This window comes from Hoplias malabaricus, chromosome 9, assembly GCF_029633855.1.
Source record: "Hoplias malabaricus isolate fHopMal1 chromosome 9, fHopMal1.hap1, whole genome shotgun sequence".
Classification (NCBI taxonomy): domain Eukaryota; kingdom Metazoa; phylum Chordata; class Actinopteri; order Characiformes; family Erythrinidae; genus Hoplias; species Hoplias malabaricus.
Genome location: NC_089808.1, coordinates 1016286 through 1040105, shown reverse-complemented (window position 1 = coordinate 1040105; position 23820 = coordinate 1016286). Strand labels below are relative to the sequence as shown.

General features: G+C 42.6%; 1 protein-coding gene and 1 non-coding gene across 2 annotated transcripts; one reads left to right on the top strand and one right to left on the bottom strand.

Annotated features, from left to right (window-relative positions):
* Positions 1–3020: 3020 nt before the first annotated feature.
* LOC136707900 (U1 spliceosomal RNA) lies at positions 3021–3184 on the bottom strand. The gene has a single exon (XR_010804264.1). It is a non-coding gene; the product is annotated as a U1 spliceosomal RNA (small nuclear RNA).
* A 3682-nt stretch (positions 3185–6866) lies between these two features.
* On the top strand, positions 6867–14100 carry tm4sf5 (transmembrane 4 L six family member 5). The gene is made up of 5 exons (XM_066681812.1): positions 6867–7149; positions 7907–7987; positions 8578–8714; positions 12979–13168; positions 13762–14100. Exons 1-5 carry the CDS (start codon positions 6976–6978, stop codon positions 13777–13779), a joined length of 600 nt encoding a protein of 199 aa, XP_066537909.1. The 5' UTR covers positions 6867–6975; the 3' UTR covers positions 13780–14100.
* The last annotated feature ends 9720 nt before the right edge of the window (positions 14101–23820 follow it).

Sequence of the window (23820 nt, the reverse complement as noted above, 5' to 3'; positions counted from 1 at the left end):
TGATCTACATTGGCCTCCAAGATCACAGAAACTTGTGGAAAGCTCTCCATGTACTCTGCCAGATAATCTTTTATCCAGCCGTTGTGTATGTCAACCTTTCTGAGAGGGTTTCTGCTCTGCACTTCTGCTCTGTGCCTGTCGACTACGCTGCAATCACATTCATTAATTTATCATTATTGCGCTTACTACTATAATGAAAATAATCAGTACAACAACACAACAGACTACTACTAAACAGAAACTGTTCTGCTTGATTTAAAATGTTTATGTTTATGTTAATTTTCCTTGTAAAAACATTCTTACAGCTGATTTGGTTAAATCTGGTTAGTCAGGTAACTGTCACAGCTTAAATACACAACATACAAAATAAATTCTTACTATTTAATGTAGCCAACATCGTTCACCACAAGCCAGTGGAATGGGGCAGGGTCCAGCTTCCTCAGACACTGCTGTCGTAATGGTGCAGGGATGCCACCAGAACGCAGTATTTGTTCTGCACGGGGCAAGGCAGTGGACTGTTCCAGGAGCTGATGGGGGGGGGGATGTCATCTTCATCTCTCTGTGCATGCCTCTTTTCTTGCTGTCAAAACTGCCTGCTGTCCATTGACAGGAGCGTCTGGGTTAACAGCTCGGATCAGAGGTGTTGCCATGTTGATTTACACTGAAGTAAAAATAATAATAATAATAATAATTAACTGATTAAATTTACTGGATTCAAAATACAACAATCTAGATGATCAGATACCAGCTGTGGACAGTACTACAGTCATTTGTTACGGTCCTTTTTTTGTATATATGTATCTCTACTGAAGTATTTCCATTTGGGGTGACTTTAATAAACTAATTAATGACATTCCATTAAAGGATCAATGTACCAAGCGTCACACTAGACCCTTTTCACCTAAAATTGGTTGATTTGCCAAGAGTCTTATTACAAAAATGATAGTAGAACATAAGAACCGTAATAAATCATGGTATTTTTACTTTCATACGTCTATTTGAAGATATTTTTTTTATTTTTCAGATTCACACGTTTTTTTTTATTGTGTATTAAATGTGCTTCAAAAACAAATGAAAATAAAGAAAACAATAATAGGTATTTAAATGGAGATACATGTTTTTGCAAATGGACTCTTAATTTGAAGACAAGTACTTCGAACTTTTGCTACAGTGGAGGTCTAAAGGGAGAACTTTACCTTATATCAGCGATATTATATCTATATTATGTTATATCTAATAGCGTTATCTTATATCAGCGAAGAGCTGCGTTTATTTTCCACACAACTCGACAAATGCGCTGCTTTCACTCGAAGTAAAACACTGAAAACAAGTTCACTGCCGGCATGACTGATAAATGTTTTTGACAATTATTCACGTTTATGAGTGATTTTAATCCATTTATACTCACCAACAACGTCAACCGAACCGTCAACAGTGCTCAAAATTAATGGCGCTGTAGCAGTTTGCATTTCTGCGCCGTGATTGGTGGACTAGTCAGGTTCTCCACTCCGATTGGTAGTCTACAGTCAGATTCTACCAATCGGAGCGCTTAATTGTCTACGTTCACTGTAGACATTTGCACTACTGTAGACTCGACTCATTTGGAGTCTACAGCAGTGCAACGTCTACTAGTGATGGAAATATCGGCCCCTTTTGGGGAGCCGGCTCTTTTAGCTCGGCTCTTCATGAAGAGTCGGCTCTTTCGGCTCCTAAATGGCTCTTTGTTTTACCGCTTATTTCCATTGGTACAGAACAATATTACCTACATTTTACATGACTATATGGACAATATTATTGTTCAATATTAAAAATAATAAATAGTGTTGCAATGGCCAATTGTTTTTATGGCTGTCTTGTAATAACTCACTCCACTCACACATTCAATTGTATAAATAACTAGATTTTTATTTAAACACCTTAATAAAATTCACTTGTAAACTCTGAAATACAGCCAATGGAACCCAAAAGGTAGGTATTACAAAATAGCTTATTAAATTAAATAATCATCCATTTCTGGGAAATAAAATAAACAAATACTCTGCAAAGTGCAAAACAGCAGCATTCAACGGCAGTGATTAAAACAACCACAACTGTCAACAAACATTTAACTGATTTAACATTTTCTTCTACTATTTTTTGGAAGGCAGACTGACATTCAGGAAAACCAAGTGTCTCAGCTCGGAGGGTTGGAAGGTTGGAGCTTACTTGGTGTTCCCTGATTGGTTGAAAGCCTTAGAAAAAAATGGCTCGGTCTTAGACGGGAACCGGCTCTCATCGTTCACTTACAAGAGCCGGCTCTTTGAACCGGTTCGTTCGCGACCGACACGTCACTAATGTCTACAGTGAACGTAGACAGTTAAGCTTTCTGATTGGCTGAGAGTCTACACTCACTGTAGACTTTACTGTAGAGCGCTGCTGTTTCGAGATAAAGGCGTCCCTCGGTTTGTAAATACAGTTCATTCATTTTAAACCTGAATTATTGACACAAATGTTCTTATTATGGGCGAGTTTATTTTCTTGTTAACGGTGATTAAACAGTTTTAAAGATGACCTGTGTTTAGCGTTTTTAACTCATACTACGTTTGCTGGTAGATGAGCTCAGCTCTTGGACGTTTTTGGTTTAACGGCTAAATTTAACCAACTTAACCGAGTGGTTAAAAAAAAAAAAGCACTGAATGAGGCATTTTCCGGGACTATCTCACAATACTAACTGCTAGGACTGGGTCTAAACCTGTCAGGTGTGATCTTTCCTCGTGGCCAGGTGATGACACTGAAGTATTAGCTGTGAACCAGTGTGTGGAAGGTAGGTGAGAGACAGATTTATAACCAAACCGCCTCTGAAGTTAAAGGCGTAATAATATTTAACTGCTCTAATCATTGACAACATGGAAAATACGCAGTAAACATCAGTTAAAGCATTCACAGCTAAATGGTAAGTTTAACTTACAATGCATCTCTCAAAGAAGAACCCTCTTTCTTAAGTCAAAAACAAATTATAATCTTTCTTTGACCAGTGAAATCAGGGGAGAGCGCGAACGCAGTCCCCCACTACCAGAAATTATGCAGTCGAGATTCCCACATTTGGGGAATTCGCAGGGGTCAGCACAACCGGAGTGCAATGGCTGAGCCTCACCCTGGGTGAACCACCTTCTTGATCATGGTATCTCCCCTGCCAGGTAAGTATGAGTTCCACACGCCTCGGAGAGACACGCCACCGCGAGCTCACACTTTCACTCCGACGGTGAACGATGAATTCCTCACACACTTCAACACTGAACCCTGAACAAACACCACACACACAACCCAGCTTTCATTACTGTGTAGATACTGTTCACACACCGCGAATCAAAAAGATACATGTAGTTTATTTCTGTCGGAAACGACCAAACACGACTTCCCATGATGCACTGCTTCTGAATGTGTAATCAGCGTCCTCCCGTTTACATTCGCCGTTTTAACACAGGACCATCTCGGGGTGAAAAACGGATGTGAAGCAAAGCAACACCGCGCCTTACACTCCTCAAAACACCACAGAACACACACGCAGAGTCTGTTTATTTCATTTATATGTCCATTCTTCCTCGTGGACCAAATCTACAGAGAGAAAACACATCTAGTCATTACCACACAGCGGACACTAGATGGCGCACTCCCGTTACATTTACACAGACATTTAGCAGAAGCTCTGAGACTTCAAGAGGTGTTTTTTCCTCTTGTTCAGGGAATAATCCTCTCCTCATCAGGTCATCAGTACAGACCGGAGGACGCACTGAAGTAGAGCACTGTTAGAAACAGGAGTTTAAAATGAACCATTAAGATAAAAAGTGTAAAAGTGACAATCCGTGCTGGTGCCTGGGAAGAGAAACAAATCACACTTTATAAAAATGTAAGATGTCCAAGAATTAGTGATGATTTAAAAATACTGCACATCTTATTTTTACACAGAAAAACCTCTATTAGGTCTGAGATAAAGAATAGACAGACAGACAAATAGATAGATAGATAGATAGATAGATAGATACTTTATTGATCCCCAGGGGAAATACAAGGTCTCAGTAGCTTACAGACATCACATACAACAATCACTAACAGCAATGGACTAAAAAAATGAACTGAGCCAGAACATCAAATTATACAAATATAAAAGAGAGAGAGAGAGAGAGAGAGAGAGAGAGAGAGAGAGAGTAAAACATTCAGCGAGCCACAGCCGACTTACAAGTGAAACAGCAGAAACAGTCCTCTACACACTCCATGTCCACAACCAGATCTCAAAACCACACAAAGGACAGACTTAAAAAAATAAATAAATAAAAAATTCTTCAAACTCAGAAACCTGCTTCATCTACTGCAAACAGAGTTCTAGTACTGACTTTAAATTCAGGAGACTGCTGACTGCATGAAAGTAAACGCAGACGGAAAATACTGCAAAATTGAACAAGTGTAAAACGGAGTTGCTCTTGTAATTTAAACAGTGAACAAAAACTGAGAAACGTTATGTTTTAGCCACAAACAGTCATCATTTTGATCAGACACGGTGTCCCACATTAAAAAATGCAGAGATTTAGAACCTAAACAAAGTAAGAGAAACAGCAGTACCCCAAAATCATAGACCTTGCCTTTAAAGGAATACAATGTAAGAATTGGCTTGTCTCCTGAGCACCCCCTACCTGCTGCTGAGTGTAATTAACTTTCTTTCTCTATCATCATTTAGTGAAACACAAGTTAGAAGGGATTCAGTTTAACGACATACACAAACATTGTCTGTGAATGAAAATGTATGGCGTCAGAATCGGTTCTAAAGTCCTGAGAACCAAAAAAACAGAATCCATAACCAATAAATGACATTTTGTAATTGAGAAAACTGTCATTAATATTCAGAGTTTTAGAAACAGGATATTTCTGTATATAATTTTGAGTTGAGTGTTCCTGAAGAATCCGTTCACTTCGTAGAAACATGTTAAATTAGCAACAATAACGAACGTGTGGTAGTTTAATTATAGTGTAATGTACGTGTTTAAAAATATCCACTCTCAGTGACTGCAGGCTTTTCGATAGTGTCCAAAGGTAACGGTTAGAATCAGCATTGAATCGATACTCGTGCTTGACGTTAAAACACTTTAAACACGTTAGCGATACTATTTATTATTCATCGGAGTTATTATATTATAACAGGGAGATCGTATTAAATAATGTTCAGTGTCTCATCGTCTACACATTGAAGGTCTGAGGTCATAGGTCATGAGCAGCTCAGCACCAATGAACTCGCTGTTTCACAAAATAATTAACAAACTGAATAAAGCTTTTAAAATGGTCTTAAATGTTGATATTTAGCATTGTTTTAATTGTATTACATTGAATTGCATTAACAAGCTCGTGTTCAGTTTTTAAAAGTATCTTATGTATTGAGATATTATTATTTCATTCTTTTTTTGTAAGATTGACACAAGAGTTCAGAATTTTGCAAAAGCAGACTGAGACAACACCAACATTTTAATATTGTACCAATAATTATTCTTCTACTTCTTTCTTTCCCTGATAAACATTGTAAATTAAATAATTAGTAAACAGCACATCTGTTATTCAGTCTTGTGGCTTGAAAGTCAATTTTTAAACTGCCAGTTCAGTATTATTACTTTCCTTACTTATAAAGTTTTACTTTCTGGAACATAAAATATTAGTACTTTATCTTTTGAAAATTGCACTTTTTCTATGATTAAATTTAAATTAAAAATAATTTGTTTCAAGGGCGGCACGGTGGCGCAGCAGGTAAGTGTCACAGTCACACAGCTCCAGGGACCTTGAAGTTGTGGGTTTAAGTCCCTCTCCAGGTGACTGTCTGTGAGGAGTGTGGTGTGTTCTCCCTGTGTCTGTGTGGGTTTCCTCCGGGTGACTGTCTGTGAGGAGTGTGGTGTGTTCTCCCTGTGTCTGCGTGGGTTTCCTCCGGGTGACTGTCTGTGAGGAGTGTGGTGTGTTCTCCCTGTGTCTGCGTGGGTTTCCTCCGGGTGACTGACTGTGAGGAGTGTGGTGTGTTCTCCCTGTGTCTGTGTGGGTTTCCTCCGGGTGACTGTCTGTGAGGAGTGTGGTGTGTTCTCTCTGTGTCTGTGTGGGTTTCCTCCGGGTGACTGTCTGTGAGGAGTGTGGTGTGTTCTTGTGTTCTCTCTGTGTCTGTGTGGGTTTCCTCCGGGTGCTCCGGTTTCCTCCCACAGTCCAAAAACACACGTTAGTAGGTAGATTGGTGACTCAAAAGTGACTGTAGGTGTGTGTGTGTTGCCCTGTGAAGGACTGGCGCCCCCTCCAGGGTGTATTCCTGCCTTGCGCCCAATGATTCCAGGTAGGCTCTGGACCCACCACGACCCTGAACTGGATAAGGGCTACAGATAATGAATGAATAATTTGTTTCAATATAATGGTATAAACACAATCAACTTCTGTTTATCAGGCTCCATACAACTAAGTAGGAATATTCAAATTTGAATTCAGTCTAAAATATCTTCTGAAATAGTATATATTTTGCACTTTGTGAGAATGGTTGGATGGAATCCTTGAATTTGGAAAAGAGAGGATCTAAAATTCCCCACTTACAGTAATTCAACAAGCAACATATAAATACATTTGATCTAAAATATTCTGCTGAGCATTTGTATCTATTTTTTTTTTAATCCAATAAACCTAAAAATGAATCCTCTTCCTCACACACCTTAGAGTGTTCATTCATATCATTCAGTGTGAAGCGGAACTGAATCCCACCCACTACACACACATTCACTAAACCATAAATGGCACAGATTGTAAAGCAGTCAATATGGTATCAAAGTGCATCCAGCAATTTGAGTCAGATCCTCACCCCTGCGCCGGTCACTAACTGGCGCTCCAACGTCACGATCAGAGTCCTTCAAAACCTGAGCTTTTGTTATTATTATTTGGTCACAGCATTAAGATTAGCAGTGGATTTTGTTTATTTTCCGGTCTTAAAAGATGTGTTGTACAGGAAAGTGTGCACGGTTAGTGGGTCTGATCCTGCTGCCCTCTGCGTTCGCGTGTATGATATCCAACCTGTTGCTCTTCTTCCCCAGTGGACAACGTCTGGAGAGCAATCAGATTTCCCTTCAGGTCTGGCTCATGGGAGGACTGCTCGGTGGAGGATTGTTTGTAAGTGACTACGCACTCTTAGTATTCCTCTTTTGATTATGTCTTTTTGTTGACTGTGTTCCTAGTTGCTGTTTCTGAAGGTCTCTCTCTCTCTCTCACATATAATTTCTAAATTCTGTTACTTTCTCTTGAAAATATTAATGAATATTTAGAGTCGTGTTTCACAGGAGAACCAAATAATTAATATAAATATTTATACACACACACACACAACCACACCCCCCCCACACACACACACACCCCCCCCCCACAAAACAAAATGATATCAAGCGATGATACATTTTTTCTTCAGTACGTTTTTGAACTAATTTTATAAAATGTGTATAAGACATATTCACCGTGGCCAAAAAAACTAAATAAAATCTTAGTCTAATGTTGTAATGTTAATAAAATGATTGAGCTTTTTAATCATGAAAGTAATGTAAAGATCAAACACTGTGTTCAAGTAACATTTTCTTATTAATTATCATTGAAAAAAATGTATGAGGCCATGCTTAGACCGTGCATCAGTGAATTACACTTGGCTACAATGGTCTGTTATAACTCACGAAACTAACTGTCCTTGCACTTTGGATAAAAAAAAAAAAAAGAGATAATCCCACGAATATAGAATAAGATTAGATAAGAACAATGTACCAACCAATCAGCTCGTGAGGTAATGTGTAAACTGCTATTATTAAACACACATCATATCTGATGTTGTAAAAACTTTTATGTCTGTGTTAAATGTGTTTAATGTTAATTTACTGTGCATCAGATGCTGTGTCCAAGCTGTTCTGCTATCAGAGCCGGGGGCAAGGGTTGCTGCGGAAAAGGTTGCTGTGGGAATCGCTGCCGTGTAAGTGCACTGTTGTAAAGAAAAATAAAAAGACTTGAGGAGGAAAAATCAAAGTCAGATAGAGAACTGCAAAAATGAATAAATAAAATAAAATAAATAAAGGTGGAAATAGCAAAAAAGTAAAGAAAAAACCCTGATGTTTAAATTCTCGGTAGCACTCCAAAAATCAATACTTTGTAAATGAATAATGGTGTTCACACAAAGTATGTGCTGAAAAATGTGCTCTCTTTTTTCTTACTTAATTAAAACATGCAGTTTTATTATGAAAACACTGTCATAGAGCGGTGGACCTGCATTTTTTTGGAGTGATGTAGCACCAGTCAATAACTCTGAAATAATAATGTTTAAGTAGTAAACATTCAGCATCGTTACCCACCCTCACTTACACTTCTGTGTCTGAATGCTTCAACATCTAATGTAAAGCATTCCTGGAAGAGTTGTAGCTTTTACAGCAGCAGAGGGAATGTACGCTCCCCAGTGATACTCTGCTAAGCACATATTGTTTGGTTCTGAATGTTAGATTATGTGATTAATGTTGGGGTGTTTATAGTATTGGGCTGATTATCTTTTGTGTGTGTGTGTGTGTGTAGATGCTGAGCTCTGTGTTCTCCTCTGCATTTGGTCTAATCGGGGCGATATATGGCACCAGCGTCGCCTCTGCAGGACTGGCTATTGGACCGAAATGCAAAGTGGAAACTGGGGAATGGAACTACCCCTTTGATAACACGTAATGGAGCCACAGACTAAAGTCAAATATAAGCATTTTCACATACAGTTCTTCAGTTCATATTTTAGTTTAGTTATGGACAGCAAAGTCATCTCCCAGGTACACTTACTACAAAACGTATTTACAGTTTCCTTACCACAGGCTTTTAGCTTTGTAGGTTATGTGTTATTTTCTGTAGCAAAAAGACCGCTGTGTGTCCGCTCAGGGTTGGTGTTTAATGCAGACACTTTTCGCTATAAATGAAAAGATTTATTTCTTAATGTTGTGTTCCAACTTGTTAATATTTTAGATATAATTAGATCTGACACAACAATAGCTGGTATTTAATTCAAGAGTCCTATAGTGCTGTGTCCATGGATAGTTTTAAAATATTATTCTTAGCAGTAAGTGTATTTTTGCCATTTCACACTTTTATAATCCATCCATTCATTCATTATCTGTAACCCTTATCCAGTTCAGTGTCGCGGTGGGTCCAGAGCCTACCTGGAATCATTGGGTGCAAGGCGGGAATACACCCTGGAGGGGGCGCCAGTCCTTCACAGGGCAACACACACACATTCACACACTCACACCTACGGACATTTTTGAGTCGCCAATCCACCTACCAATGTGTGTTTTTGGACTGTGGGAGGAAACCGAAGCACCCGGAGGAAACCCACGCAGACACAGGGAGAACACACCACACTCCTCACAGACAGTCACCCGGAGGAAACCCACGCAGACACATGGAGAACACACCACACTCCTCACAGACAGTCACCCGGAGGAAACCCACGCAGACACAGGGAGAACACACCACACTCCTCACAGACAGTCACCCGGAGGAAACCCACGCAGACACAGGGAGAACACACCACACTCCTCACAGACAGTCACCCGGAGGACACCCACGCAGACACAGGGAGAACACACCACACTCCTCACAGACAGTCACCCGGAGGAAACCCACACAGACACAGAGAGAACACACCACACTCCTCACAGACAGTCACCCGGAGGAAACCCACGCAGACACAGGGAGAACACACCACACTCCTCACAGACAGTCACCCGGAGGAAACCCACGCAGACACAGGGAGAACACACCACACTCCTCACAGACAGTCACCCGGAGGAAACCCACGCAGACACAGGGAGAACACACCACACTCCTCACAGACAGTCACCCGGAGGAAACCCACGCAGACACAGGGAGAACACACCACACTCCTCACAGACAGTCACTCGGAGGAAACCCACGCAGACACAGGGAGAACACACCACACTCCTCACAGACAGTCACCCGGAGAACACCCACGCAGACACAGGGAGAACACACCACACTCCTCACAGACAGTCACCCGGAGGAAACCCACGCAGACACAGAGAGAACACACCACACTCCTCACAGACAGTCACCCGGAGGAAACCCACGCAGACACAGGGAGAACACACCGCACTCCTCACAGACAGTCACCCGGAGGAAACCCACGCAGACACAGGGAGAACACACCGCACTCCTCACAGACAGTCACCCGGAGGAAACCCACGCAGACACAGGGAGAACACACCGCACTCCTCACAGACAGTCACCCGGAGGAAACCCACGCAGACACAGGGAGAACACACCGCACTCCTCACAGACAGTCACCCGGAGGAAACCCACGCAGACACAGGGAGAACACACCGCACTCCTCACAGACAGTCACCCGGAGGAAACCCACGCAGACACAGGGAGAACACACCTCACTCCTCACAGACAGTCACCCGGAGGAAACCCACGCAGACACAGGGAGAACACACCACACTCCTCACAGACAGTCACCCGGAGGAAACCCACGCAGACACAGGGAGAACACACCACACTCCTCACAGACAGTCACCCGGAGAACACCCACGCAGACACAGGGAGAACACACCACACTCCTCACAGACAGTCACCCGGAGAAAACCCACACAGACACAGAGAGAACACACCACACTCCTCACAGACAGTCACCCGGAGGAAACCCACGCAGACACAGGGAGAACACACCACACTCCTCACAGACAGTCACCCGGAGGAAACCCACGCAGACACAGGGAGAACACACCACACTCCTCACAGACAGTCACCCGGAGGAAACCCACGCAGACACAGGGAGAACACACCGCACTCCTCACAGACAGTCACCCGGAGGAAACCCACGCAGACACAGGGAGAACACACCACACTCCTCACAGACAGTCACCCGGAGAACACCCACGCAGACACAGGGAGAACACACCACACTCCTCACAGACAGTCACCCGGAGGAAACCCACGCAGACACAGAGAGAACACACCACACTCCTCACAGACAGTCACCCGGAGGAAACCCACGCAGACACAGGGAGAACACACCGCACTCCTCACAGACAGTCACCCGGAGGAAACCCACGCAGACACAGGGAGAACACACCGCACTCCTCACAGACAGTCACCCGGAGGAAACCCACGCAGACACAGGGAGAACACACCGCACTCCTCACAGACAGTCACCCGGAGGAAACCCACGCAGACACAGGGAGAACACACCGCACTCCTCACAGACAGTCACCCGGAGGAAACCCACGCAGACACAGGGAGAACACACCTCACTCCTCACAGACAGTCACCCGGAGGAAACCCACGCAGACACAGGGAGAACACACCACACTCCTCACAGACAGTCACCCGGAGGAAACCCACGCAGACACAGGGAGAACACACCACACTCCTCACAGACAGTCACCCGGAGAACACCCACGCAGACACAGGGAGAACACACCACACTCCTCACAGACAGTCACCCGGAGAAAACCCACACAGACACAGAGAGAACACACCACACTCCTCACAGACAGTCACCCGGAGGAAACCCACGCAGACACAGGGAGAACACACCACACTCCTCACAGACAGTCACCCGGAGGAAACCCACGCAGACACAGGGAGAACACACCACACTCCTCACAGACAGTCACCCGGAGGAAACCCACGCAGACACAGGGAGAACACACCGCACTCCTCACAGACAGTCACCCGGAGGAAACCCACGCAGACACAGGGAGAACACACCACACTCCTCACAGACAGTCACCCGGAGGAAACCCACGCAGACACAGGGAGAACACACCACACTCCTCACAGACAGTCACCCGGAGGAAACCCACGCAGACACAGAGAGAACACACCACACTCCTCACAGACAGTCACCCGGAGGAAACCCACGCAGACACAGGGAGAACACACCGCACTCCTCACAGACAGTCACCCGGAGGAAACCCACGCAGACACAGGGAGAACACACCGCACTCCTCACAGACAGTCACCCGGAGGAAACCCACGCAGACACAGGGAGAACACACCGCACTCCTCACAGACAGTCACCCGGAGGAAACCCACGCAGACACAGGGAGAACACACCGCACTCCTCACAGACAGTCACCCGGAGGAAACCCACGCAGACACAGGGAGAACACACCGCACTCCTCACAGACAGTCACCCGGAGTAAACCCACGCAGACACAGGGAGAACACACCGCACTCCTCACAGACAGTCACCCGGAGGAAACCCACGCAGACACAGGGAGAACACACCGCACTCCTCCCAGACAGTCACCCGGAGGAAACCCACGCAGACACAGGGAGAACACACCACACTCCTCACAGACAGTCACCCGGAGGAAACCCACGCAGACACAGGGAGAACACACCACACTCCTCACAGACAGTCACCCGGAGGAAACCCACGCAGACACAGGGAGAACACACCGCACTCCTCACAGACAGTCACCCGGAGGAAACCCACGCAGACACAGGGAGAACACACCGCACTCCTCACAGACAGTCACCCGGAGGAAACCCACGCAGACACAGAGAGAACACACCACACTCCTCACAGACAGTTACCCGGAGCGGGACTTGAACCCACAACCTCCAGGGCGCCACCGTGCCGCCCACACTTTTATAAAAATACAATAAAAATAAATTAACAACCCTGTAAAACTTTGCAAGAACTTATTGCTTTTGGAAATACAGAGTAGCACAGGCTCCTGAGCCCTTTCTGCACTTAAGTTATTGCATGAATTTATTCAATTTCATCAGCATTCACCTGGTTTCATTTGATGTTTAGGGAAATTGCTACACCATCACATCGTCACACATCAAATCAGTGTTCATCTTTAATTTATTCATTTACGTATTTGTATTTATTGTTCTTTTAACATATTTATTCTGGTTAACCTGATAAATGAAGACAGTTCCTCTCTCTGTTCTTCACAGAAGCAGCAGTTACTTGGTGAATAAATCGGAGTGGTCCAAGTGTGTGTTTCCAGAGAATGCAGTGTTATGGCACATCGTTCTGTTCTCCATAATCCTGGGACTGGGCACACTGCAGGTGATACTCCTTGCCATTCAGGTCATCAATGGCTGCCTAGGCTGCTTCTGTGGGGACTGCAGAAACAACAAAGAGGTAAAGATCACAGCGGTGCTCCTCTAATGCTCCAAATGAGTCTGTTAATGATAGACAGTGATTTATTTATCAGTAAAATACTTAAGGACAGAGTCACACGCAAACCAGGAACACAATGCCAACAGGTGCTTATACAGTTTGAAAATGACATTTTAAGTTAATGTACTGGGTAAAAATATACTGTGTTAATTCATGTGGTGAAATGAGACGCAACTAAGCCTCATAACAATTGACATAAACATTTTTAAAAGCATCAGTCATCATAAAAGTTCACTCTAGATGGTGTTTTGACAGTTGACAGTTGTTGGAGTAAGCCTTATATGTCTATGGTCGGCTTATGATACATTTCATGAAAGGCTTATGCTGGTGTCATGTAGCTTTATTAAATTCTAGCCATTTATTATTATACACACACACACACACACACACACACACACACACACAATGTGATTTTTGATTTCAGGGAAGTATGTATAACAATATGAAAATATTATCGATGTGAGACCATGAGCAAGATCTATATAGGTCCACGTTGTACTCTTTAAAATGGACACATTAGCTAACACTAATTAGCTTTTCTTCCTATTTTGTAGGATGATGGAGGATTGTAAGCTGGAGATATCCCCAGTCATGAAGCATGATTAAAGGTTTCAGTGCCACGACTTCTTTTATAAATATATGTAGAAACATTTTATTTATGTAGCACTTACACTGAAAAAGTATGGATCAACAGCATCAACGTACGTCTATTTATTAATGTGATTTTATATTGATTATATAATTCAACACAAAATATAAATAAGCTTCCCGCACAATGAATTAGTCACCTGTCTGACTGAAACACTTCTTACAGCATGTAATACCTCCATGAGAATAAATGACAGCTGTGATTTGGTTTGGTTTCTAGGCGTATCAGTGTAAAAGAGTTCTGCAGACTGTCCAGATTTCTTGGATGCCTTCCCTGGCATTTTCCTTGTGGTTTCTTGTGTATGGAGTCAATAAAGGGTCAAAAAGGTTTTGAGCTTTTAATACAATAGTCACAAATGTAATGGAGTTTGTGACTGCGTTTGAGCAACTACATGTGAATTCAAATCCACAAATGTATTGAAATGATCAAATTCAGAACAACAACAAAAAAAATTTTAATTCACAAATGTGAAGAAAAAAAATTGGAATTTATAGAAATAATTTTTAAATGTGTAAAACAGGGCGGCACGGTGGAGCAGCAGGTAGGTGTCGCAGTCACACAGCTCCAGGGGCCTGGAGGTTGTGGGTTCAATTCCCCCAAGGAACGGTTGGAGGAAAACAACAATGAAATCTCCACACTGCCTTAGCCTCCTGCAGCCACACTGAAAGTGTTTGGGAAAATTCTGTATTGTTTTATTGATTGTATTCCAATTACTTTTTTTACTCAATTACCATGGGCCGATATTTCCGTAATATATTAAGATTTAAGGTTCCAAATGTGACAGTGGGAGTTTTTGGAAAAGGTGGAAAAAATCCACACATTCTCCTTTTCTGTTGCGTGTGAATCTCTTTTTGCAGTCGCGGATTTAAGACCCTGTTTTGACGGACAATCGATGGACCAATAGGAAATCTTTAGCTGGCCCAATCAGATCGCGAGGCTTGTTTAACCAATCGGAACATTGATTCGTTGCTGTCAACCATGGCGCTTTTTCACCAAATGAACTCTGGTTCTTGAATCGGTTCTGTTCATGATTCTTGGAACCTTGGTTCTTTCCACTGAACCAAATTATTTCTATACATCACCATTTTTTTTCAACATTTCAACATTTGTGAATTTAAATTGTTGTTGTTTTAAATTTGTGCATTCCAATACATTTGTGGATTTTAATATTACGTGTTGCCTTGTGAAGGACTGGCGCCCCCTCCAGGGTGTATTCCCATCTTGTGCCCAATGATTCCAGGTAGGCTCTGGACCCACCGCGACCCTGAACTGGATAAGGGTTACAGACAATGAATGAATGAATGTTACGTGTGTGTAGTTGCTCAAACACAGTTACAAATTCCTTTACATTTGTGAGTAACTCAATATTTTTTACCCTTTTTTGACTCCATACTTTTAATCCCAGAGATTTTAAACAGAATTCAGTTCAGGGGATTTTGAAGGCCAGTCCAGGTGCACGAATGCCACCAAGTGTTCATCAGACCGATGAACACAAGACCTATCATCTTGGAATACAGGGTTTTTGAATTTTATGTTCCTCCATACGATGATGACCAAAAGGCAAAGCCTTTACTCTCAACCACAGGACCCATGATAGCATAATTAAAACACATCCAGAACATCAGAGCCTCCTCCCGATTAATACACACCACGTCCCCATCGAAGACTTCCTGAGGTCATCATTCACATACAGGCAGAAACGAGATTCGTCTGATTAGATAAAACATTTCCAGTCACGAACAGTCCAAGTTATGTGCCTCTTTGCCCTCTGTAACTAGCAGAAGTGTGCCACTCAGCTCCATATGTTTATAGCATGCAGTTTTGCCTGTTGAGTGTTGTTTTAAAAATGATCTGTGAAAGACAAGTGTTTACTTCTAGAAGCAGTTCTTCCCTGGAAGTGAAACATAATTAATCTCAGCTATATTTGGCCTCTGATCTATCATGACATGGTAAAAAAAAATGGCAATATTGTAATCAAAATATTATTGCACATGTACATCTAAATTCATCTGAACATTTTTGACATTGCATGATTACATAAGTACTGCAGAAAATATGTAGATGTTTTCACCAATTATTCAATGGAATATATCAGAAAGGCTTATGAATGATTGACTTATAGTAATTCCTATACTTGGATTTCCTGGGTTAGACAAAGTGTTACAATAAATTCCATTGAAACAAGAAACTTCTCACTGTCATAGAAACAAGTTAAAGACAGTAGTTTCATTTTCAAAAATATGATCTTGATCCTGTATGAATGAATGTTCAGAGGTCTGGGTCCTAGTGGTGGAGGTGCCATCTGCAGCTTTACATACAGAAGAAGTTCATAGAAAATGATCATTGATAAAGCGCCCCCTGCTGGTGGTTACGTCACAATCTTGAGCCACTACGACCGCAGACAGATAGTTGGAGCCTGGAAGTGTGCTCTGCAGTATTTCAGCTGCACGTGGCCCGTCCCCACACGTCACAGTTACACGTGTAAACCAAGAGTTGAGGAACTATCAACAACATGCCACAGTGGAACAACTCACCCACCAGTACAACAGCAGGCAAGCACAAGCAATTTCGGCCATGACCCTGCGACATACCCTGCATCGACCAGGGTACCACAGCCGTCGACCTAAACGTGCCACTGCTGACATCCAGTTATCACAACCATCAACTCACATGGGCCAAGAAAGATGTCAATGAAAAATGGACATGAACAAGACGGTCTTCTGAACTGATAACTGAAGCTAATGTTGGTGTGTCACAGACTGGTGATGGTGCTGCACCCATATTTTCATGACCCTCCTGTCATTGGGTCATTGGACCCAGATTATTTAGGAGCGGTTGGAGGAAAACAACAATGAAATCTCCACACTGCCTTAGCCTCCAAATTGCCTGACTGCAGCCCCATTGAATGTGTCTGGGAAAATTCTGTATTGTTCTATTGATTGTATTCCAATTACTTTTTATACTCAATTACCATGGGCTGATATTTCCTTAATATATTAAGATTTATAACAGAAACTCATTGAATCAGAACACCCCAAGATCTGCCCATTACCTTCTACAGTACTGTACTTTAATTTGAATCTTCTCCTCTTTTGTTGAGTAATAACAAATAGTGTGCATTACAGATTCATAGATTATATTCTGATAAATGTTGGAGTATTCCTTTAAGATTTAAGGAGATGACATTATCCTTAGATCAGCACAAACGGTCGGTAGAGTCTGTAATCATAAGGTACGATTAGTATCAGCGTCTGAATCAGTAATATTTTAAATAAACATAAGGAGACTGACCCTAGATCAGTGGTAGTACGCTGAGGATGCTTCTGTAGCCCATGAGCTCAGGTTAAGAACACAATCTTTGTTGCCACAGCACAAGGACACTGTAATTGTTACCTTTTGTAATTGTTAGACTGTGCACAGCTTTCAACAGCTCGGCCAACTCAAGCTAAATTAGCCTCACCAACTGATAAACGCAAACATACCTTGCATGATTTGACCATATGTGGACACTAGCACTGCTGGGGCCATCTTACGAGTTGACGAATGGGATCTTGTTCAACTGAAGACCACTATGTAACCAGGCAGCACTGAATGAATTTGTGAATGTAAAAATGGCGTCCCCTTTGGTAGCACTGTTTTGGAGCTTGATGATATGAAATCTTTATTTTAATATCATCCTGAGTTTGGAAATATTTGCAAATACTTCTGAAAATGTAGTGCCTTATGTTACTCATAATCTGATAAATCTTTAACCAACCACAGCTTAATTGACAGTGTGTTTTTAATGTAATTATTGATGTCACCGGTGCTGTAATATTAATTCATGTGTTGATTTAAGATGGTTTGTAAATGTATGAGTACTTTTGTGAAAGTCTACCAATGAACAACAAATTAATTTTTTAAAATAAACAAATGTAAGTACAATCAGGGACGGCACGGTGGAGCAGCAGGTAGGTGTCGCAGTCACACAGCTCCAGGGACCTGGAAGCTGTGGGTTCGATTCCCGCTCCAGGAGACTGTCTGTGAGGAGTGTGGTGTGTTCTCCCTGTGTCTGCGTGGGTTTCCTCCTGGTGACTGTCTGTGAGGAGTGTGATGTGTTCTCCCTGTGTCTGCGTGGGTTTCCTCCGGGTGACTGTCTGTGAGGAGTGTGGTGTGTTCTCCCTGTGTCTGTGTGGGTTTCCTCCGGGTGACTGTCTGTGAGGAGTGTGGTGTGTTCTCCCTGTGTCTGCGTGGGTTTCCTCCGGGTGCTCCGGTTTCCTCCCACAGTCCAAAAACACAGGTTGGTAGGTGGATTGGCAACTCAAAAAGTGTCCGTAGGTGTGAGTGAATGTGTGTGTGTGTGTGTTGCCCTATGAAGAACTGGCGCCCCCTCCAGGGTGTATTCCTGCCTTGTGTCCAATGATTCCGGGTAGGCTCCGGACCCATCGCGACCCTGAATTGGATAAAGCAGTTACAGATACATTTTAACTCCATTCACTTATGATCGTGATATTGTCGCATAAAATGTCAAAAATATGTGACTATATCACGAACAGGTGTGAGACCGGGTTGCAACCCAACAAAGCACCAGGATGAGGGGAGTGTGAAGGAGGATAGACTGTAGACAAAAGAGCCAACCGTGTGAACCAAAAAATGCAGAAGTGAGAACAAGTCAAACGGAGGTAAAGAACAGAAAGACAGACAGTTGGTGTGTACAGATGGAGTAATTCAGTCTGAGTCCTCTGCCCATTACACAAGCTTTCAGGCCTTTGGCCAGATCACAGAGTTCAGGCACAAAACATACCCAAACCCCCTTACAATGCAGTGGAGAAAGGAACTGGAGCAGACCAGTTAGAACACATGAATGAATGGTCCTTATTGGCATGGGCCTCACAGTGTCCCGTGTTGTACTTTACGTTAATCTCAGAATGGCCTGTGTACAATTACAACAATTACACGTCCTCACAAACAAAACAGAACACTCTTTTCCAGAATGTTGCCTTAAAAGCACTGCACACACATTTGTGCTGGTTAATCCACATGAATGTTTTAGATTGGTGTGTAAATAAACACGTTTCTTTAGGTGTGATGTAATACCTCAGAAGAGAAATGACATCACTGCTGCTAGCTGAGCTATAACAAGCTAGACTTGTGCTGCATTCTTAAATATCCCACAGCTTTGAGCCAACAAACAGAGCTAATCTGACATAGTCTTAAACTATCAAAGTGTCTCCTCAGAGCCATATCTGTGTTGGTTACGTAGGATTAGTGACTAGTTATCAGTCAAGCTAGTGAGAAATCCATGTGCTTAGTATACTGCAAAATGTAAACCCAACATATTTAATATGCCTTAATTATAGTGATATTTTTAATGAGAACAAAAGGAGTAAGAAATTAGTGGAAGGGGGAGCAGAGAAACAGAGGGGGTTGAACAGGGGCGGGGGATTCCAGAAAAGGAAAGGAGGGAGTATTTTGGGGTAACAGAGCTGGAAAACTGGAATGAAGCGACTTGAGCTGGACTGCGCCAGTTACGCTATATTTACACTATATAGCACAGCTTGAGTATGAGTGCACACAACTACAGGACCAGGACTGCCTGAAAGCATTATAAACATGTCATTCTCAAAGCCGAATTGATTACACTCCCTGACTAAATGGACTGAATATGTACCCTTCAGGGCACCACCACAGTGAGAGTTTATCTGACAGTGTGGAGAAGCACAAAGGCAGTGCTAAGGGACTCATTTTTTATTACTTTTGAATAGTTACACTGCTAAATGTTCTCTAGTATTTGAGAAACTGGAGCACCCGGAGGAAACCCAGGCAGACACAGGGATAACACACCACACTCCTCACAGACAGTCACCCGGAGGAAACCCACGCAGACACAGAGAGAACACACCACACTCCTCACAGACAGTCACCCGGAGGAAACCCACGCAGACACAGAGAGAACACCACACTCCTCACAGACAGTCACCCGGAGGAAACCCACACAGACACAGAGAGAACACCACACTCCTCACAGACAGTCACCCGGAGGAAACCCACACAGACACAGAGAGAACACCACACTCCTCACAGACAGTCACCCGGAGGAAACCCACGCGGACACAGAGAGAACACACCACACTCCTCACAGACAGTCACCTGGAGGAAACCCACACAGACACAGAGAGAACACCACACTCCTCACAGACAGTCACCCGGAGGAAACCCACGCGGACACAGAGAGAACACACCACACTCCTCACAGACAGTCACCTGGAGCAGGAATCGAACCCACAACCTCCAAGTCCCTGGAGCTGCGTGACTGCGAGTTTATTTTGTTAAAAATTTGACAGAATTCACCTTTAATGACAGGGTATTTGTGCCACTTTCCAATATCAAATAAAGCTGACGTCCAGATAATTGCTTCATTATTTACATTTAAAATAAATTCTTTAAAATGTCTAAAGTTGGACACTGTGCTCGGAAAAGGGTTTCATTGATGAAGCTTTTAGCTGAGATCCTTTAGACTTTTAGAAGGCTCCTCACCATCTCTAAACAATGAAGGAACAACCTTTTTTTGGCACTTTTATAGTTTGATAATGAAGACAACTTTAAGATTGAACCAATTGAAAACGTATGGTTCTGTATTTTACATTTCTCAGGTGTTATCTAATCATTAAAATGGTCCATTATAGGTGTAAACTTTACTAGACAGGCTCTTTAGGGGGTTAGCTTTGGTTCTCTGTAGCGTAAATGTTCTAAAGGACATTTTTTGGCACTAAATTAATCCGTTCTTTAAAGAAAAGGTGATTTTCTTCTGAAGATTTTTAAGCAGACAAAATAACTATAAGTGATTAGCCTAAGAAACGAAAGGTATATTTATTCCTTGTGTAATGAGATTTAGTTTCACTGACGATAGTCTGAGTGTTGTGATGTTAAATGACTCAGTCTCGGCAGGAGATCATTTTCCTCATGACTGTGTGTAATTTTCTGATTGTGGGCTGCTTCTGTCTGACAACATTGCTACTTATGATTAAGGATTTTCTATTCTTATCCTTTCCTGTCTGACTTTGGTGACAGTGATATTCTAAACACCACGAGGGTCAGAGATAGACCAAGGGTGTGATATTGGACAGACATTGATTGACTTTCAGTGACAGCTGACCAATCTGTAGAGAGAGATCTGTTTGAATATGGAGTCAGGAGCATTATTCACTGAAGGTGACTGTCTCAGGTCACGTTTAAAAGTGTTATAACAAAATCAAAAATTACCTTCTTTCTTTTAAAAGGGAAAAATATATTTCCCATATTTACATCCAAGATAATGACCTCGACGTTTAGTGTAACTGGAGCCTTAACTGGTGTTGTCGGTTGTATGAATTGATACTGCACTCAGTCATCACCTCATCATGGTCCAGTTCAAATTAATTTCCTTAAGAAAGGTCGAGTATATTACATCAGAAGAGGTTTCAATCAAAAACTACTTTGCAGTCTGGTGTTGTCCGTATATGAGCGCACTAACAATAGCTTTACATGTCTCCAGTCTCTTGGTTAATGATCCACCACTTACTAATGTGTGTCACTCAGAGACAGTGTCCCACTTCATGACTCTAAATCTGTCCTTCACCCACATCCACATCCACTCTGAGGGATGTCAAAATTAAAAAAGAGAAAAGGTTCAAGAGCATGACAGGAGACCAAGAAGCAGAGAGAGAGAGAGAGAGAGAGAGAGAGAGAGAGAGAGAGAGAGAGAGAGAGAGAGAGAGAGAGAGAGAAGGGACACCCACATAGAGACACACACACACACACAGAGAGAGACACATACACAGAGATAGAGAGAGAGAGAGAGAGAGAGAGAGAGAGAGAGAGAGAGAGAGACACCCACATGGAGACACACACACACAGAGAGGGAGAGAGAGACACACAGAAAGAGAGAGAGACAGAGAGAGAGACACACAAAGAGAGAGACAGAGGCTGAGCTGGTCAAGAGAATAAGGATCATATTACAATCTGCTAAACTGTAACTAATGGTACGTCTGATCCTACACTCAGAGCAGTTGTGCTTCTATAACAACTACATTAATGTTACACAGGAAGAGAAAATAAAACAAACTAAATAGGTTTCCATTGTGTGATGCAAAAAAAAAAAAACCTGATACATTTTACAAAAAACACTTTCCTTCTGGCCAAATTCTACCCAGTGCCACTGAAAACAAGTCTGTATTTGTTCTAAACAACATGCCAAAAATCTTGTGCATAAAAAGTGAACCCAGAGCAACAGCATAGCTGGCATCAGCGGAGAAACTGGGCTATACCCAAGCTGTGCTGGTGTGCATTCTAATCTGTTTCGTCTTTGGAAATCAACTCTGTAAATTTCCACAGGAGAAAATTCAGATAACAATAAGAATGAGGGCATGGGCCCAGTAACCAACCTTGGTACAGGCTTTAAAACAGAAGCTCTTTAAAAGTTCCTTGGTAAAAGTCAGTTATATTGGTGCTGTCTAAAATCAAACCCTCTATATCCAAAACAGTACGTTTAACAGAGAAGGGAAAAACCTTCTCAACTTTCAGTGCATGTAAATATAAGATTTTATTCCAAGTAAATTTTGGACCACACTCCTCACAGACAGTCACCCGGAGGAAACCCACGCAGACACAGGGAGAACACACCACACTTCTCACAGACAGTCACCCAGAGAAAACCCATGCAGACACAGAGAGAACACACCACACTCCTCACAGACAGTCACCCGGAGGAAACCCACGCAGACACAGCGAGAACACACCACTCTCCTCACAGACAGTCAACCAGAGCAGGAATTGACCTACAACCTCCAGGACCCTGTGACTGCGACACCTACCTGCTGCTCCACCGTGCCGCCCACTCTCAGCGTTTATGGAGCAGAAAGACAGTCACTGAACCAGTTCAAATACAGGCTTTGATCATCTCCCTGGAGTCTTGCAGAATTATGACCAAAGTAGCAGTGCTGGACTCAGGCTGGTTGAAGGGCAGGGGTAAAATAAAAGGGGCACCTAGTACATGACACGGTGCCCCACTAGCGCACCAAAGCCTGTGATGCACCATGTATGATAAAATAGTTTTCATCCTCTATTTAAATTAAATAGAAGATAAAGAAGCTAATGTATAGCTATTAACATCACCTATAGCATACTACATTTGTTAGCAAGCTTGTTACATCTGTACCATGTTTTTAAAAAGTAAAACATTCATTTAAAATCTTATCAAATGTATTTCACTGGACCCCTGCACTGTTGCCGTCATGGCACCGACTCTGGGAAAGCCCGTCCCAGGAGGGGTGTTACAAAGGCACTGCATGATTTCTCACGTAGAAGAGCACTAGATGGCACTTCACAAGTTTGTTTAATTGAAAAGTGGATGTCGAATGTATCCCATTGTAGGGGCACTATATAATATTTTCTTCACTGACGAGGATTTCATTAGGAAACTTACCCATATTTTATCTAACGTAGATACACCCTGTGCATGCCATTTTCTCTACTGGAAAGAGCACCGTCATGGAGGGGCACAATAGAGGACACTTAATAACGCACCCTTCTCTATTGAAAGGAAACAATATAAGGGCGCTCCTTAAGAAATATTATCGAATTCTCTTGCTCTAGAGGCACCAAAGGGAGCACTCAGTTATTTATTTTCCATATGAAGGGCAGCCAATAGGGCATTTGTCTCATTTTTGCCACTCTAGAGGGCACTTCAGCAGAAGGTTTTTCAACCCCCCACTGCCCCAACACCAAACTAATGAGAATACTGAAGGTGCAAACAGGTAGTTAATGAGATCAATTAAATACATCATTATTAGAACGCTATACTACCATTTATATATATATATATAAAAGGAGAATGTGTCACTGTATCATAGCTGTAGCCATGTTCTGGGTCAGCGCTGATAAAGGCATCTCAGCTACACTGTGTTTGCTATTTTATTTGTATGAGAACAGGTATTCAATTAAATTG